The sequence below is a fragment of the Chroicocephalus ridibundus genome, chromosome 2 (assembly GCF_963924245.1).
Source record: "Chroicocephalus ridibundus chromosome 2, bChrRid1.1, whole genome shotgun sequence".
NCBI classification, from domain to species: Eukaryota; Metazoa; Chordata; class Aves; order Charadriiformes; family Laridae; genus Chroicocephalus; species Chroicocephalus ridibundus.
This window is the reverse complement of record NC_086285.1, coordinates 94,346,927-94,364,954: the sequence shown is the minus strand read 5'-3', so window position 1 is coordinate 94,364,954 and position 18,028 is coordinate 94,346,927. Positions and strand designations below refer to the sequence as shown.

General features: G+C 38.3%; 1 protein-coding gene across 11 annotated transcripts in view; it reads left to right on the top strand.

The window, feature by feature from the left end:
* The window catches only part of COBL (cordon-bleu WH2 repeat protein), a 164,113-nt gene that overhangs the window by 97,271 nt on the left and 48,814 nt on the right, over positions 1 to 18,028 (top strand). For 10 of the 11 annotated variants that reach the window (XM_063326237.1, XM_063326238.1, XM_063326240.1 and 7 more), the window contains 2 exons: positions 11,937 to 12,075; positions 14,957 to 15,127. In XM_063326237.1, coding sequence (XP_063182307.1) covers positions 11,937 to 12,075; positions 14,957 to 15,127 — 310 coding nt within the window. The remainder of the gene's footprint in view (positions 1 to 11,936; positions 12,076 to 14,956; positions 15,128 to 18,028) is intronic. The other variant, XM_063326248.1, reaches the window with a different exon arrangement.

The following is an 18,028-nucleotide window of genomic DNA, read 5'->3' as shown; positions in this document are numbered from 1 at the left end:
AAAGCATCAAATTTAGGAAGGCTCAAAAAAAGCTGCTAGTGAAAGGGAGTAGTAATTTGTACCTCTTTTTGTGAGAAAAACAGCTCTAAAAATTAATTCTGGTATATAATGAAACACATTAATTCTTTTAAAATAGTTATCAAAGGCTACAGCTAGATGATACATGCACTGTAGTTGCTACTTTCTCAGTATCTTCAAAGAGTTATCAGTTAAGGGTAAGTTACATTTTAATGTTATATTACATCTAAAGAAATTCCATAGTTTCAGTCCAAACTGCCACCCATCCTCTTTAGAGCTCCTAATGCTCGACTTTGTGTTGCTGCACATTTATTTACTAGCAGCATGTGTCCTGTTTTAAAAACAAAATTTCAGAAAGCATTTTAATAACTGTAGGCAACTAACTTATTTTCCAGGATTTTTTTTTATCCCCCCCCCTTTTTTTTTAAATTTGTAATTAAAGTACTTATTTTTGTACTCTTTTGTCCCACAATTTTAAATAGAGTAAGGTGTCACAGTGTGATGCATTATTTAAAGGGAATCCTAGCTTTCTCAGTCATGAAGTGATTAAGTGCAGTTGATTATATTTTTTTCTGAAGTTTGGCCAGTATGAATGAGGATGTTAGTGTAGAATTTCAGTGGAGGTTTTGATGTTAGCCAGAAGGTGCAGCCTCTCAGAAGTGCAAGGGGATGTAAGACTGCCTTTACACTGGCCCTTTGAGAATCTGTCTTTTCTCAGATAAAATTCACAGTCAATTAATAGGTTTTGCACCAGAGGAACTTGAAATTTTAAAGTCTACTTTTAAATTATGTCTTTTTTCAGAAAGGAGAATATTGCTGCTTTAGCTTGGGGAAGAAAACTGCTGCTGCATAAAAGGATTCCACTGTGTGGCTTTTATTGCATTTTTAGAAATAGGATTTTTTTGCAACTTTGTCCAGGAAACATAGGTCTTATCACTCTGAGAGCAAATAGTTTCTGCACAATATGCTGTTAATTTCAGAGAGTTAGAAGAGGCTTAGCTAATGGTTCTGTTTTACCTCAAACCAGGACACAGAGTCAGTTCAGTAGTGATTTAAATTGCTTGCCTGCTTTAACTGGACCATGTGAAGTGCTGAGTGTTTCACACTTTGACTTGGTTAGGCTATTACTGTAGAGGGATGGGAGAATGTCATCTACACAATTTTGTAAGATTCCTTCGTGGTCTGTTTTCCTGTTGCGCTCTGCAAACTAGTCCAGTCTTGCCCTCTAACCTGTGTAGATACAATCTCTGAATTGACATCAAAGTCAGAGTGACCTGGTGATCCTTAATATGTTACAAGAACCCAAGCAAGGTGAGCTTGCAGTGTCTTTATTTTCACTATTTAACATATATCACATAATAATCATGCAAGAATACAAGATTTCTTTGACAGGAGAGCTACTGATTTAAGACAGAATTTAATAAAATAGATCCTTTTTTTTTTTCCCCAAGAAAATATACATCTTGAGAACTGAGTCCTTGAATTACGTGCAAAAAAAATTCTTGGAATAGTCTTTTCGCCAACATCAATAGCATTCTTGATCTTTTGCAATAATCCAGTTGCTTCTGGCTGTGAGTTCATGGATCATCTGCCAACTGTTTCTGAACAGACTATACTACCTGCCTTGGGAATAATACCCCAATTTACCATCTGGTGAGATCATGATAGTGTCACTTGACCTCCACATGTGGTCTCTGTCAAGCACTTCATTGAAAACTGGCAAGACATCAGGGCCCGAACATACTGTTCTGTGCAGCCCTGAATTTTGGCAGGGTTGCAACATTTAGCAAGTAAACTTCATCTGGCTTGCAAGTCACAGACAAATAGGACAGGCTGATGTCATCGTAAGCTTTAGCTCTCATTAAAGAGAAAGTATGTGTCAAGTAATTATTAGGCTCTGTTGGGCAAGGTACTTAGGGGAAGTTAATAGACAAAGAACATTTTAAGCAGCATGGCTTCTGAAGAACTGGCCTTCAGTAAGCAATGGAAAATGACCCTGATGCTGTGCTTAATTTAGAAATTGGGTTTGTGTCGCTGTTCAGATTTTTCTTGTAACTCCACCTTTCTTAGATCCCAAATTAAAAATGTAAAAATTTGTATAACAGAAAAGTTAACTAAGTAAATACATGCTGTGTGTAAATCAGGTTTAATTTAATGGCTTAATGGCGTTGCATTCTGGTCATTGTTTAGCCAAATAAGAAAGCAAGAAAATGCATCACAAGTAAGTACAATCTAGTACAAACTGTTCTCTGCAAATTAAAGCTATGTTTCGTTTGAGTTAATTCATAGTCATATCTCAAAAGTAATAGAAGTGGGGAGGGAGGAATGCAAATGCAGTTCCTTTGACTGCATACCGCTTCAGTTTTTCACCTCTTTAAAGGACGGGTGGTGCAGGTCATCCGGAGAAATGGGCACATCATTTTGATTGCAGTGTGCTCACCTTAATCATAGCTCAGCAGACAACCCCTGAGTCCTGCTTAACTCTATATTGATGGCACTTCCAGGCATGGATAGCAAGTGAAGTGCCATGGTGGATTTCTCTAACAAATCTTCACAGCAGAGTCTATTTGTAATTTTGCATGATAAAAATCTTGTGGGGAGTAGCTTGATGTAGAGCCATGTTACTCTACAGTACCTAGTAACACATCTTACTGACAATGTGGTACTACTTTGCTATTCTCCCCCTCTTCTTGGTTTCTGAAGGTTGTGGAAGTAGGGGCTTCTGGCTGCCCTTCATGAGTGCTCGAAGGAACTAGACTGAGTGGAAATTTGCAGGGGGCAGTGGGAAGGGATGGCACGAAACTATCACTTGACTTATTGCCTAAACCAGGTTTCCCAGGCATTCTGTGTGCCTGCGGATGGAGAGGGCTGATATATGGAGGGTGAACACTGGAAATAAGTCACATATGTTTTTCTCTAAATTGAGAAGACTTCTGAGGTGATTGCTGAGGACTTAGCACTAGGCAGTAGAAATTGAACTCGGCTAACTCTGCAGAAGAAAATTGTATGTGTTAAGCTCAAGGGAGGTACGTCACTTAATGGTAATAGAAAGTGTGTGGTTCTCCTTGTTCCTGGTCAAATGTTTGTGATTGCCTTCCACTTTCTAGCCCTAACAGATTTTAGGCTATAGCCCATCCTTTTGGCAGAAAATTTGACAAAGATGCAAAATAAGTTTTGCAGATCTTCAGTTGGCTCATAACATCTGTCAGATTTTTAAAGACAGATAAGCAGACCAACCAATCAGCCAGCCTGTACTTGTGGATGTGAGACTGAGGCAGAAATATGATGTATAAAACCCTTGTGCCAGTGCCTTTCCCAAAGGCAACGACTCAAGGAGATGACATTGATCATGTCAAATTCATTGACAAAGTTGTCAGAAGAAATACTGAGCTGCAGTCCTGCTATGTATTTTAAACTCTTACTTATGTTTATTTGTTCTATTAATTGTATTTGCTCTAACTAAAAGATAAGCACAAATATGAAATGAAGATTTGGAGGTGGTTTTTGCCTTTGTGTTTAACTTCTCTAGAGGAGAAATGAATCTTAGTAGCAAATAAGTTTGTGGTGGTTTTAAAATGTGATTTTTAAGTGTTTGAGGTTTTTTTGTTGTTTTTTTTTTCCTCTCTAAATGAAGACATAAGTGAGGAGGATTACATTGTATTTGGAGAAACAGAGGAAGTTCAAGTCTCTGCCAAAGCAAACATCCGCAGACTTGTGTAGTCTACATGTTTCAATGCATGTGAAAATATTTGGTGGTGTAGAGTGACTTCCTTGAGTGGAAATAATATTGCAGCTAGTAATGAGATTTTGCAAAAGAAGGAAATCACAGCTATCTTAGTAATTTAACATCTCAAATTTGTTTATGGATAGTTTCCTGTCTGACACATTTAACCGAACAAGTTGAAGTGTTTAAAGAAGATTAGAATGACATTAATTTTTAACTGCCCTTGACCATGACATTTCACAAAGGGTGTGTTCAATAAAAACAGATGGAAAAATGAGCTTGCCCCTTCACCTTGTAGTGCCTTTTTTGTGTCAACTGATTTAGCTTTCTGTCGCCAGTCAGATGAACATTCAAGGACATCCTTGGCTTTCGTCGTCTTCATTTTATGAATAAAATAGCACAAGAGCGTAGCAATTTCTGTAGAATCCAGTAATGCTAAGCTTTTTGTCTTTTATAAAGACAGAGATGTTTTTGCAGTCACAGCTTCATTTTTGGTAATGGATACTAAGTTTCATTACAAAACCCTGTTTAATACCAGAATTAAATAATGGAAAAAAAATTAATTTGAAATTAAGCAGCATAAAAGTAGGCAAAACAATACAATATTTTGTGGCTTCGGATTAAAATATCAATGGTAAGGGTATTTTCAGAAGAGCAATGCAGTTTGCACTCTATTTATGAGCCAGACTTCCCACTTAACACAGCGCCTGAACACTCCCATCAGCAAAGCAGCTCCAAAGCTGAGGCGGTGACTATGGCTGGGGTACAACACAGACTGGGCCAAGCACAGTAGAAGAAGGCATGGTGCAGAGCTTCAAAGTAGGAGGAAACACCCTGATACAGAGCAGCATTGTGTCACGCCACAAATGTGGTTGTCCTGCTTGAAGAGTTAGGTGGTATTACATCGTGGACTTGAACCCATGTTGGCAGTAGCTTGAGGATTTCCCATCTAGGCTCTCACATGTTCCATGTGAGAGTGGCATGTCCAGAGTAAGATGAGATAGCGGGTCTGGTTGGTCCAAATGTCAGTCTTGCTGTCACAGCATGCATTTCCTAACTTCGTATGGCTTGCTTAAAAATCTCCCCTTAAGTTTATTATCACTCATTTTATTGTAAGCTTTTTGAGACCCAACACTGAAAAATCAAGATGTACAGAACTAAAATGACCAATCCAGAGAAACTGTGTAACTAAAGTATAGTTATTCCTATGCGTTTTATCAAAATCACAAGTTTTTCAAATTATACCCTCTTTAAAACTGTTTCCACGTGCCAAATTTTTTAGTGTCTCTGTGTTTGTTGTATTTACAATATGTTGTTGCATTGCATGGGATCCTAGTAAGCATTTTAAATAACCCACACAAATGCATTCTGCAACATAAGGACATATTTTTTGGGAAACATCAGACTGCAGTCTTTGAATGCCGTTTGCAATGTACTTGTGGATTAAATGTTCAGTTTTTAATCAAATGAAATGGGGTACTACCCAATAAGGAAACAACATAGAGAAGCTCAGTGCTGAATAGACGATTTAATACAATGGAACTTAGAGTGGTCAGCCTCCTAAATTGCTCATCCGCCCTGTTTCTTTGAGAGCTCCCTGAATTTTCCTTTGTCAGTGTACGCCAGTGAAAAGCATAATAATGCATGACCTGTCCAGGGAATATTAGACATATGAGTAAATGTTGTTTAAGACATATTAATGTTCAATTGGGACTTCTTGTGGTTTCTAGTGCTAGGCATGTTGAAGCATCTGTTGCCCTGTGAAAATGCAGAATCAGCTGGATAGAATAGCTTTTATATCATCAAGTTTATTGGACAGATTTATGTCTCCGTTCTGCAGCTGAAAGATTTATCTCTCTGATTTTCCTAGACCGGCTCCTCTTGGATCAAAATATTTTCTTCTCAACTGCTTTAAAATATGTACAAAATCATAGCAAAATATTTTTAAAACCTCTCAAACCATAAATCTTACTTATATACCAACCTACCACTTGTCTTTCACACAATGCTGTAGAAGCACCAGTGCAGTGATGGTTATATCAAGAGTTTAAAACTGGTTAATAAAACATGTGTCTCTTCTTTTTACTTCTAGAGCTTCTTGTAAAATGTCTCTTAATTATTTCAAGATTTCTTAAGATACTTTGTGAAGGGAAGAGGGTTGGGATTGGTCCCACACATAGTTTGGGGTGATACCATTGTTTGTTCAGTTACAAGTTAGCTCTGAATTTTTCTGTGGATCGTATTTAAATAGTCTTGTAATTTGATAGGCATTCTGACCCTACATGATATCATCACCAGCAGGTGTATCAGAATCTGGCTTGCATAAATCAGAGTGTGTGTCTAGTCAGTGTTGGATGATAGAAACCAGTTTGTAGTCAGGGCATGCCAGTGATTGAATCCATGTGTTCTTTTTCCAATCCTTTTTATTTACTTCTAAAAATAATTTCTACAAACAGTCACTTGCTGTTTCCCCAAACAAGACATTTTGTATACAAATTAGACAGAAGTTGCAACTATGCAAGCATTCTATAAAACAATAAAAGATCCTGACGTGTATTGTTGCATAAAAAGGATAAAGAAGCAAGAGTATATGAACTTTCTTCACACAGTTTATATCATATGCTATGCATTTTTTTATTTCTGTATGCTAAACCATCATCCCTTAAAAACAATCTTTATTCCAGACATAATCCTATTCTTGAAAGAATATGCGTATCACCTGTTGCTACGATGTTGGAGCAGGAAGAAAATTGCTTTAAGAAGGATTTTGTTAAATAGCAAACCTGGAAAATTGTTAGATTTTCAAGTTTCCATTTTTCCTTTCTTATGGCAAAATGATAGCAGCGAGAGTAAAAGGAAAAGTCCATTGCTGTAAGACAAATATTTCTTGTAATGTTTATGAAAATATTGGGAAGAGTGGTTTGGATTTTGAAACACAAACCACGCCCTTTATTTTTTAACATCTCAATCACATATTGACTGGATCCACTGAGAGGTTTTCTCTTAAGGCACAGTTAGAACTGTTTAGATCTGTCTATCAGTCATCAGGGCTTTCTGCAGTAGGTGTGGATGCCAGCTGCAACAGAAACCTGCAGTTGTTCAGGGAAAACCTGTTCCAGGTAACTCAGAAGGTGTGTCATGATTTAAGTCCAGCCGGCAGCTAGGACCACACAGCTGCTCATGCACTTCTCCCCCTTCCCCCCTCGAGAAGGTTAGGGAGAAGAGGGAGAAAAGGAGGGGAAAGGAAAGGGGGAAAAAAAAAAGATAAACATAAATATATAAAGATAGTTTAATAGAACAATAACAGAAAAAGGGAAAATAACAACAACAATAATAATAATACTGGTAAAAGAATGCACAAGATAAAGTAATACAACACTAGTCACTATCACTACCTGGTGAATTGGTTGCCCAGCCCATCTGGAGCAGTGACCCCTGAGCAGTGATCATGGATTCATGCCCCTTCCTCCTCAACCTCCCCCTGTTCATATATCAAGTATGACATCTATGGTATGGAATATTCCACCGGCCATTCCATTGTTCTGTCTATGCTCCCTCTCAGTTTCTATGGAAAGCTGAAAAAAGTGCTAGAATAGTACAAACATCGCCTAGAAACAACTAAAGCAATATGCATTCTTGACGTTCCTTTCATACCAAATCTGAAACACAGCAACTACTAGAAAGAAAATGAACTTTATCGCAGCTGAAACCAGGGCAAGGTGCTGTTTGCTTTTAGTGTGCAAGTCCAAGAAAGTCTTTCCATGGCAATTTTTAAGTCGTTTTTCCCTACTTGTGTTCTTACTTGTGCTTCTGAGCTGAGATCACCAAGCTTTTTTCCAAACTCTCAGTCTTGCAAAAAGTACATGTCTCTCATATGTCCACTCTTCTCCCCAGACATCAATCTTGGGAGAAGGAAGAAAATATGGCTCGTTCTTCAGGTCTCTGTGTCCCAACACAGTAGTCCTTGAAGAGTATCAAGGCCCCCCCAGCTATTCAATAAATGGGCAAAATGTGTTGCTTGAAAGGCAGTAGTTCCCAGAAGGCACAAAAGTGGCCTTCAACATCCAGTGTAGAAGTTACATGATACTTTCCCCTCAAGCCCACAAAATTCAGCTGGGCTTCTAGTGTTAGCTTAAGATATTTTTACCTGGTTCTATCACTATTTTGGAACACATTTGTAGTTGCTAGGTTCTTTACTAGTCAAGATATAACTGCAGTAATTACAACATTACAGTACTTTGTTATTTAACAAGGATGCAGTATGTGCGCTTTCCAAGGTTGCATTAAGCCCATTCCCTTTTTCTCTACCATCTATGGCAAGAGTTTGTGGGCTGTCCTTAACAGAACAGACTTGGGTATGTGTGGCTCTCTGAGTACGCTATTGTAGAGTCTTTAATCTGACTTTGGAAACAGCAGAGTGCAATGTCCTTCTTGGTCAGAGTAGTGATTCAGGCAACTGAGATGTGTAGTCAGTGTCATCAAGTGGATTGTGAATGTTGGTAGATACTGAAGGGACAGAGGAGCACAAATTAATGATATAGTTTCTGTCTTACGGAAGGAGGCTCAGTTTCAGGAACTGTAAACCTGCAGTAAATTTAGGCCTAGTTTGGTCTGTGAATAAAAGAAAGGTGGCATTTGCCAGATGACTGAGCAAGTACTTACATAGATAAACACTTCTGTTAGAAAGATTAATAGTGGAGGGTTGATAAATGCAAAACCGGTGTCTGACCTGCAAGTAGAGCACAGGCAAGGCAAAGGAGCAGAACTTACGTTGGAAATTTATCTGAGAACCTCATTGTCTTTGAATGCTTGACGAATTTTTGGTGGTGGTGGCTTTTGTTTCCTTGGGCCTCCATTAGTATTTTTCATGAACTGATATTCGGTGCAACCTAACCCAAAGAAAATACTGGACTCTTATGCATGAGGAAGCTCAAACTAAATTTATCCATCCACTCTTACTGTATCCACAGACCTTTTGGAAGTAAGGTGACTGTCAAATGCTACTTACTGAAAATTTCAAGCATTAGCCTGGTAGGATTCTTTTCCACACAATTTTGATACATAACCTCCCCATGATGTTATTGTTATGCTCTAAATATATTATAAAGTCTTATGTAAAGCACTCATATCTTAGTAAAGATGTTGAGCTTTCACAGAAGGAAAACACATTCAGCACATTCCTCAGATATTTGGTCTGCAATATTAGAAGTATTTTTTAAACAGCATGTGAGGCATGACATGCACTTAATGGAAAATTGGGGTGTGCGTCATATGTGGTCTCATCAATATGGAAACAGAAGTGACACTCTTTGTCAGACTTAGGTGCTTTTGGCCCACTTTATTCATCTCTAGCTCAGTTGATGGTATTCATTATAGTCAGAGAACACTTGTTATTATCTTTAAAAATTATGTGTTCATTGCGTAACAGAAACTGACCTAATAATTTCTTCTAGTTAAAAATGCTACATAGGTGAAGCACAAGTGATAAGACTAGGAAATATTCTGTTATGCTCAGAGAGGGGCTCCTGTAATGAAGTTTGGATGGGAAATTACTTCAGATAATGTTGTCAAAGCTTGATTTCTTTATAAAAGAAGCAGCCAGCCATGACAAATTATTTTCACTTTCTATTGTTTTGGTATATACAATTGTAAGAAAGAAACAGAATGTTCTTTGTGTTTTTTTTCTATTTATGTTTAGCCTCATAGGTTTACCAAGGTTGGCATTAAAGAACTACTTTTAACAATTTTTATGACCTGTTCTTGAACTAGACGCTTCTTATATACATTGTAGTGTGGCTGGCTTTAAACAAGCTTTTCATCTTCTTTATGGTGTTTGTGAAGTATACTGCACTTAGCTGACAGTATAATAAAAGCATTTTTGTGTGTGTCTTTGACCAAACTTGTATTATTGCAGTTGAGCACGAGCTATTTTCTAGCCTTTTCTGTAGCTGTAGCAGCATGTTCATCCGTACATCTATCTAAGGTTCCTCCGAAGATTCAACTAAATAAGAATGCATGGAGCTGAAAAAGATAAGCTGGCTTCTAACAAGGATCCTTTCTTCTTAGTAAAGCACTAATGTATCTTTGAGGAATTTGACTATACCAGACTAACATCCTTCACTCATCTGATACTTGGGAAAGGGTGATTAGTGATCCCTATTATTTCAAGTGGGAACACACGTTTCCTTGCTTTCTGCCTTGATTCTCAAGATTTCCTAGACTTATCTTTTAAATCATCGGTCCATCCATTTTTTGTCCTCAAGTAAAATGACCTTTCTGCCTGGAGAAACAGGGGTGAATGTGGAAGCTGTAAAATGCCATTAAATAATGGCAGAAGTTGTGGCTTGTGCTTCTTAAGTGTTGGAGAAGTTCAGATGCTGCCTGTCTCCCAGACGGTTCAATTTCTTCATATCTACTGAATTTTTGAGACTTTGTAGTCAGATTAATCAAAGCACCCACTTTGACAATTTTCTCTTTTTTGTAAGGTTGTATCCTGAAGAACCGAGTTTGAAGTAACCAAAATTTCAAATTTGGTAACCAAAATTGAAGTCTGTAAAATCACTACTATTAATGTTCTTGCCCACTTACTGTGGCTAACTTCATCTAGATTGGCTGCACTGGCTTTAGTCATGCATGCACTATATCCAGTGGACATTTAATGTACAAAGCAGAAATAATCCATCGTAGTAGGAAGCAAGAGCAGGACACTTTTCTTTTCCCCCACCCCCATCCTCTCCACCTTAAAGAAACTGTTTGCTATGAAGCTGCAGCTCATCCTGGTTAACGTGCTCTATGTCCAGTGCAGTTACTACCAAGTTTCTCTGTATGCAGGATGCAGGTTCACCAAGAAGGGGTGGAGAGTGTCTAATTGTCATGTAGCACGGTGGTTAAAGCATTATCCTGAAAGGTGGGAACTGAATGTTTGTGGTTTATAACATAAGACCCTTCTGAGTGGTTTTAAAAAGGAAGGCTAAGTGAGAGAGGCTCTATTCGTGTCCCACTCTTTGTAAAATTCATCTATTCTCAGAGTTGTCACTCGACATAGCATCTAAATGAGTGCCTGTCCTCTGAACTCTGATAATAGCTTTGAGCAGTGTGAAGCTGCTATTTGTTTAATGAAGTCTCCCACAACAAATGTATTTTAAGGGTTCATTAATCCTCTGGATTAAAGGAAAGATTATTATTGTTGTTTAAGCCTTTGAAATATTAGAAAACCACCAGGCAGTTCTGTATATTGGATATCTTCAGCTCTGGGGAGTATCGTGATGGACAGAGGAGTGAAGAGATGCACGTGAAGACGAGGAGTGCCAACAGCATGCCATGTGTGGGCAGCTCCCGTTACCCTCTGCCTCAGCTAAGCCTGGTTCTGTCTGGTGTTGCCAGTACCTTTCAAATATAAGAATGCAACGGATTTTCCTTCATGTTTTTGGTTTCATTATTACTGTTTTTCAGGAAAAGGGAAATAGAGCTAAGTTCTAACAAGCTACAGAAAATATTATGCAACTCAGTGAAACCCAAGTCACTCGCAATAAAATTTTTCATATTTTTAAAAGCAGCGTAAACAGTAATGAAGTCTTGTCTTGCCAACCAGCATGTTGCAACTATTGGAAGCCGAGGTGTTACAGATCTTCAAAAGTATGTCTGTGAAGTCCAGTAGACATAAATACAGTATAGTATGATCTCATATCATCATGCAGGCAAACTTTCAATGCTGATTCTTCTCTCAGAAGTCCTTAAACAAGAATTTGAGAGGAAAATCAAAGAAACGAGAGAAAGTTTATTCCCTACACGTACCAATTGGACTATTTAACCATAATTCAAGGTCTGAAGCAACCAATGGAGAAACAAGATCATGCTATGGCTCAAGCTTAACACCACACGTAGTGTCATACTGTGCATCGCTGAGTGTTGGGTTCTCTAGTTCCCTATTACCAGAAACATCCAACGTCTACCAGACTGGTATTTCTGCTGTGACAGTCATTTGCAGTTCTTGTCCCTTTCCTTCTCTGAGTGCAGTATTACTATAGCCCTTCTGATCTGTCTTTTTAATCTTCTGTTGTCACTATAAATGTTCATTATAAATATACTGTGCTGAGAAATTAGGTCATATGACAATCACTTTTTTCTTGTTACTGACAATTTACAACATTGAGAAAACATATCCTTTACTGTGTCTACTTTTCAACTTTGCTAGATTTCACAAGGATCATCCCTAAATGATTTACAGAAAAAGAAGAGGCGTGCCCCTCTTCCACCAACTGCATCTGCTCCACCCACTCCTGCTGTGCCAAACAGGACAGAAGAGAGGGAAGAGAAGAGGAAGAGCACAATGGGTGAGAGGCGTTCTTTTCTCCTGTGTAATCCCATGCATGTACTTTCAGTGCTCACTGTTTGAAGTTTCCTTAATTCTGTTATCCTGTGAGTTCGGAAATTTTTGTAACTTGGGGGAAAAACGCATTTCTCTGCAGAATGAAAGTCTGGAAATAAGTGTTTGCATATTACCTCTTTTTTTTTTTTTTTTTAAATGACACCATTCGAAGTACTATAGGGTAGTAAAAGGTAGATAACACTCATCAGATGATTTGAATGTTTGGTACACGCTGAATATCCAAAAGCACCAGCCCTGGGCCTATTCTGCACCTTTAAGGTCATGGTGATTTTGCTACTAAATCGAAATACGGAAATAATAAATGGAAATGCTAGTAAATGGAGATAGGCCAGGCAATACTGAAAGCATCTGAAGCCATGGGGTTCTGCTAGAACTAATGTACAATCAAACTGGTTCAGTATCTCCTCATGTTCCTAAAGCCTGAAGATGTTTTCTTTTACTAAAGTCCCCCAACAGTTTGACATCAACTGACCGTAGTCAGTGAAGTTTTTCTTTTTAGTTTAGTCCTCAGTTTTATTATGAACTAATCTCTGCTGAGTCTTTAGCTAATCAGTAGAAGAAAAGAACTGGTCCTCTCCAAGGAATGCTGTACATAGCTGGACACAACAAAAGAAACTCTAGCCTTCAGGTCTATGGAACACCACATTTACTCTCATACAGAAAGACTGAAAAACGTTCTCCCAGACCTCTGTCATTGTATGACTGCTACCTTATTGAGATTGGTGGGAGCTTGCCGGGGTGAGGACCCCAAGATTATGCTTTTAGCAAACAAAGTCATTTTATGATGGGTAATGATATGAGATAATAACCCCACATATTGGAACTCGTTTTTCAGTACATTAAGAGAATCATTCTTCAAGTGCCATAATGCGCTCAGTGCACTTCAGTTCGTGCCTTTGACCTCATGTTTCATAAAGTGCCTAAGACATACAGATATGACATCCTGTCATACATAATTGCTTACATTACAAATGCCTCACAGTTTAGAAAGAAACCTCTTGGCTTTGTTCCAACATTTATTTTCAGTAAATGCTTCACATTTAATGCCTCAGCATTTATGTAGCAGCAGGAGTCCATTATCTTGTGACATATTCGACTCCATTGACATGTCTTATTTAAACCCTCTAAGAGGAACGTTTTCGCTGTGCCGTATAACACAGCAGTTTTCAGCAAATTGGCTTACTTTTAACCATTGCAGATGTCACGGTCTGTCGCTCCTCATGCTTTGCCCTACAGCCGGTCACTTATTGATGACATTTGGTGCTTTAACTTTTTCTAAGTGTTCATTTTATTTTGTATCAGTGCTCGGAATGTTACAGACGAAATAAAGCAGAGCAGAGCCACTTCTAGTCTGTTCAGTACTGTGTACATAAGTGCTTGCTGGCCAGACTCTGCTGATGTAGGATTCTTAGTATCGTTTTCTTTAATGGAGCCTTATTAATTTACACCAACAAAGAACTCGTCCCACAGTAGCCCTATCTTCAGTGCTTTTCGTTTCCTGCTACTTTCTTGAATGAATGTGTTCATTAACAAGAAAAAATGTTACAGCAAGGGAAGGTTGGTAAAACAGCCTCTTTTGGGGGCCCTTGCAAGAAAACGATGAGAAAGCACAGATGGCTCTGGAAGCAAGAGAGAAAAGCTGTGAAAAAAGCAAGACTGTAGTGAGGGAAATAATGTGCTGCAAGAAATAGGCAGCCACATGATGGAAAAAGGATTAAAGCTACCTATGTATCTCCCAAATTAGCCACATGAATCAAAGCAAAAGATCCCATCAAAAATATTCTCAAACTGGTAAATTCACTTCAGTATTCAATACTGAATCACTTATTCAGACACCAAAGAATTGTGCCCAGTTTTCTCACGGCAGTAAGAAAGGGTCTGCACATATGCCAGCATTAAATTGTGTCTGAATGGTTTAATCTTTTTTCCTCCCTCTTGGTGCTACTTCCCTTCTCAGCAGCACCAGAGCATGATCAAAATGGATCAGACGAGAGGTCTGTCTCTGCCAGCATCTGTCTTCAGCAGTGACCACAGTAGGTGCTTAAGGCAGGGTATGAGAGCAGAATGAGCAGGTAGTCATGGTTCCTCAGTGCACTTTCAGCCTTTAAGGACTTTCCAAATTGCAGTAGCTCTAGGTCTGCACACTGCAAACTGGCAGCAGCTTTTTAACATTGCAGATGGTTAATATAGTGCAAAGTTGCATGCATTTATTTAGTTATTGCACATAGTATTGAAATAAGCCCCCAGCCAAATTTATGAGCGTTTCCTTTGATAGCTTAAAACACTGTTTTGCAAAAAATTACTTAATCATCTGCTTCTTCACGATGTCAAAATAATAAAAAACCTACTCATAAAAAGAAAATACTACTACTTGAAAATACTGACCTGAGGCATCATCCTCTTTCTCTCAGAGAGTCAGGGAAGTAGTCACGTAAAGTATCCTAGAGGTCAGCAAATTGAGGCAATTTGGCACTCAAGAAGATAAAAATAAAACATTTTTTGTATTTCCTTGCATAGCTTTTTTCAGTTTTTCTTATTAAACTTTTTTTTTGTCCTTCCTTATGTCTTCCAAAACTGGTGATTTTTAACTGTTAGTTGTGATGCGCATGTATGTGCTGGGCCCAATTCTGGTCCCATTGCTGTTGTTTAAGAGAGATCGAGCTTTACCTTCTCCCTTAATTATTTCAGTATAAATAAGGGCAGAATTAGATCCAGAGTGACTTTGGATGTGGGTATGGGAAGATCAATATGCGTTTAAAAAATAACGATAAACAGAGCAATCGTTATCTTGCAATGAAGTAACTGGTCAATTGATCCCCCTGTAGGTGATGGACGGCAGGTGCCACAAAAGCCTCCTAGAGGCACCACTCGTGGTCCACCCCAGTTAGTGATCCCCCCACCCCCACCTTACCCTCCTCCTGACAGAGACATTGTGGATCCAACAATATGTCACAGAGAAGCAGATCTTACAGCACCAACAGAGCTGGTACCTAAACGTATGTTTGAAAATATATATATTTGCATTTCCACTCCTTTGATGGTTACTCTCAGGGGTATCTTTTCCAGACTTTCCTCTCTGCTCTCTAGACATACATGTCTGTTTTTTCCCTTTTTTCCAGCCTGTTATCTTTTAAAATGCCCAATGCAGTGTAACTAATTAATACAAAGTAAACAAAACACTTGCTTGGAGACAGTTTTGTGGATGATACCTGGCCATTGTATGAAGCATTTAAAAACAACCATCAAACCTTGTGACTTTGTGCAGCTGGAAGCAAAAATCTGCTGTCTTGTAGTAATTCTCTATGTTTGTTTTTCTGTACTAACATTTTTTCTGTCTCTCTAGAGACAATTTCCTTTGAGAGTAAATAGGTCTACCAGTCTAATTTGAAAACTACAGGGTGTCTCCCTTAGGAAAATTAAACCATTTATAGAAGCTGTATATTGTTAAAGGCCTTCCTTTCCTAATGGGTACATGTTCCTTGCCATCTCTGGATAGTCCTTTGTGTGCTCTTCCCCTTGAGGCATAACAGTTATCAGACAAAGAAATAGGGTCTTTTCCACATCCTTGTGTATTTTTGAAAAGCATGTTTTCATGCTACTTTTTCATGTTTATCCATTGACTGTCTTTTAAATCTTTGTACACAATCCAAGTCTTTGATCATGTATTATGTTCCCTGTGGGCTTGCCCTGCACACCCATGTAGATCCTGTAAAGGCAGCACAGCTCTGCACTTACGGCATCTCATGGACACACTTCCTTTGAAGGTTAGGAGGGTGTCTCCTAACCATGGGATAGAGAAATATCTCCATTAGCTGCTAATTTGACAAAACATCTTTTTCCAGGACATTTTCTTTACCAAAATTATTCTGCAGGTAGCAGTTACTCTGATACATTAATGTTGGTGTGTTTGCTGTTGGATACCAGCTAAATATAAAGCATTATTTTTCAAATCTGTGCTGAGGAAATGCAGATTGACAAGTTTTATTGATGGGGAAAGAAGGAAATTAAGGAGATCCATACTAACAGAAAACCTGAATCTTGCTGAGGATTAACCCTATTTCATTTTCACCAGTGTATGCACAGAAATCATATCATACTTAAAATCTTGGGTTTTTTGCTAGATACCGTCAGTGTGCCTACCATGTTTTCTTTATTAAAAATCCTTTGTGGCATTCTTTGCATTAATATTTCTGCTTCATTTGAGTTTCTACCACTATTATTTTGCAATGCTTTCCTGATCTACCTTGGTGATCAAATACCCTTTAATCAATGCAGCTCTGATTTTATCAGGCTGATCATCTGCTCTTAAACAAACACTATATCCCAGCCAAAAGGATTTGATTAAGCTTGTACATGGAAAATAACATGAGCTTTTATTATCATCAGTTTACTGAGAGCAAAAGAATAGTGTTCAGTGGGTACTTACTTTAGACTTAAAGCATTGGTGTTGGAGAGGAACAAGTTTAGCTTTATAATTATGCGGTGCTCTACCTAGATAAAGATACGTGTATAGATTTACACAAGAGAAATGTGTATGGATGTACCCATGAGAGAAAGCAGCGCGTATGACAGATGCTAATTATATTGCCTAATGGCATTCTGAAAGGTGCTTAGATACTGTAGTGATTGAGTGGTATAAGAACAGAGTTTTGCAATGATGTTTTTTATTGCCTGAGAATGCCTCAAGCAGCGCAAAGAGGGCTTTGGCGGTAGATTCAAAGAAGAACAAAATTTTCAATCTTCCTAACTCTAACCTCAGTAACTGTGTTTTCTCACAGAACAAGGTGGGAAGGAGGATAAGCTACTGATGCCAACTATTGATGAAAGGCATATTTGTTCTGAAATCAGCTTTCTCTGATGAGGATTGTGGTCTTCCTTTGCTGAGTGGGTGACTGTCAGCAGCAGTTTGTCTTTCACAAGATAAGATTCCCATTGAGAAATTAAAATTCTGTGATCGTATGGACTTTAAATTCTCGTTCCTTACGATCTGTCTGTGGGGCACTGTGCCTCACCCCTCATTCCTTCCCAGCAAACACACAGTAGTCCCATTGTGCTCTGGGAAACCCATGTTGAGGAATTTTCATTTCATAGAGGATGGTGGTAATCACTCTTCACGGAGTTTTCCAAACTTACGTGGAGTGTAAGTCATTCATGAATAGTGCCTTTAGTAAGATACTTGGGCTTTTCTGACTCTAATGGTAAGAAACGTTTCCACAAACAAGAGTACAGTTGGTCCTCATAGTTTTTGCTCTTTTAATCTTTTTATTCTTATAACATGACCTTTCCTCTTAACTTTTGGTCTGGTAGACCCTTAGCTGCATGTTGTGTACAAGTCTAAAAAGATATATTTATGCAATCCTTTCTCCTTCCTTATCTTACTAATCAGATTGTTCATGGCCTGTGATTCTAAGATTGACTGCGCTTTGGGAATGCAGAAGTGCAGATTGTCACTTCTGTTGCATGGCGTTTGGTTATGTCACATAGCTTATGAAGTTCCCAATAAATGAGTTGATAGTAAGCTCCACTTCCTGAAGTAAGTGCCACTTCAGGTAAAGAACGCACATATTGAAAGATTGCTGCACCTAGACAAGCAACTAAAACATGCTAACTAAACTAAAGCCTCCATGATTAGCCCTTTATTTGACTTGTTATGAACTATCATTAAGAAATGCAGTAAGAAGTCTGAAATTTTGTGTTGTTTGAAAAAGAATAAACAATGCACCTTCTTGTAGAGTGAGATCCTGAGGTTAAATTCTTCACTCTGACACTAGATAAAGTACTAGTGAATTCAGAGTTCACACTGGGTAAGGGCCTGACACCTAATTAATTTTTAAGTTTTGGAAAGTGTTTTGTCTTTAAAGAAGTGAAAAAATGATTTGAACGTGTCTTTTTTTTTT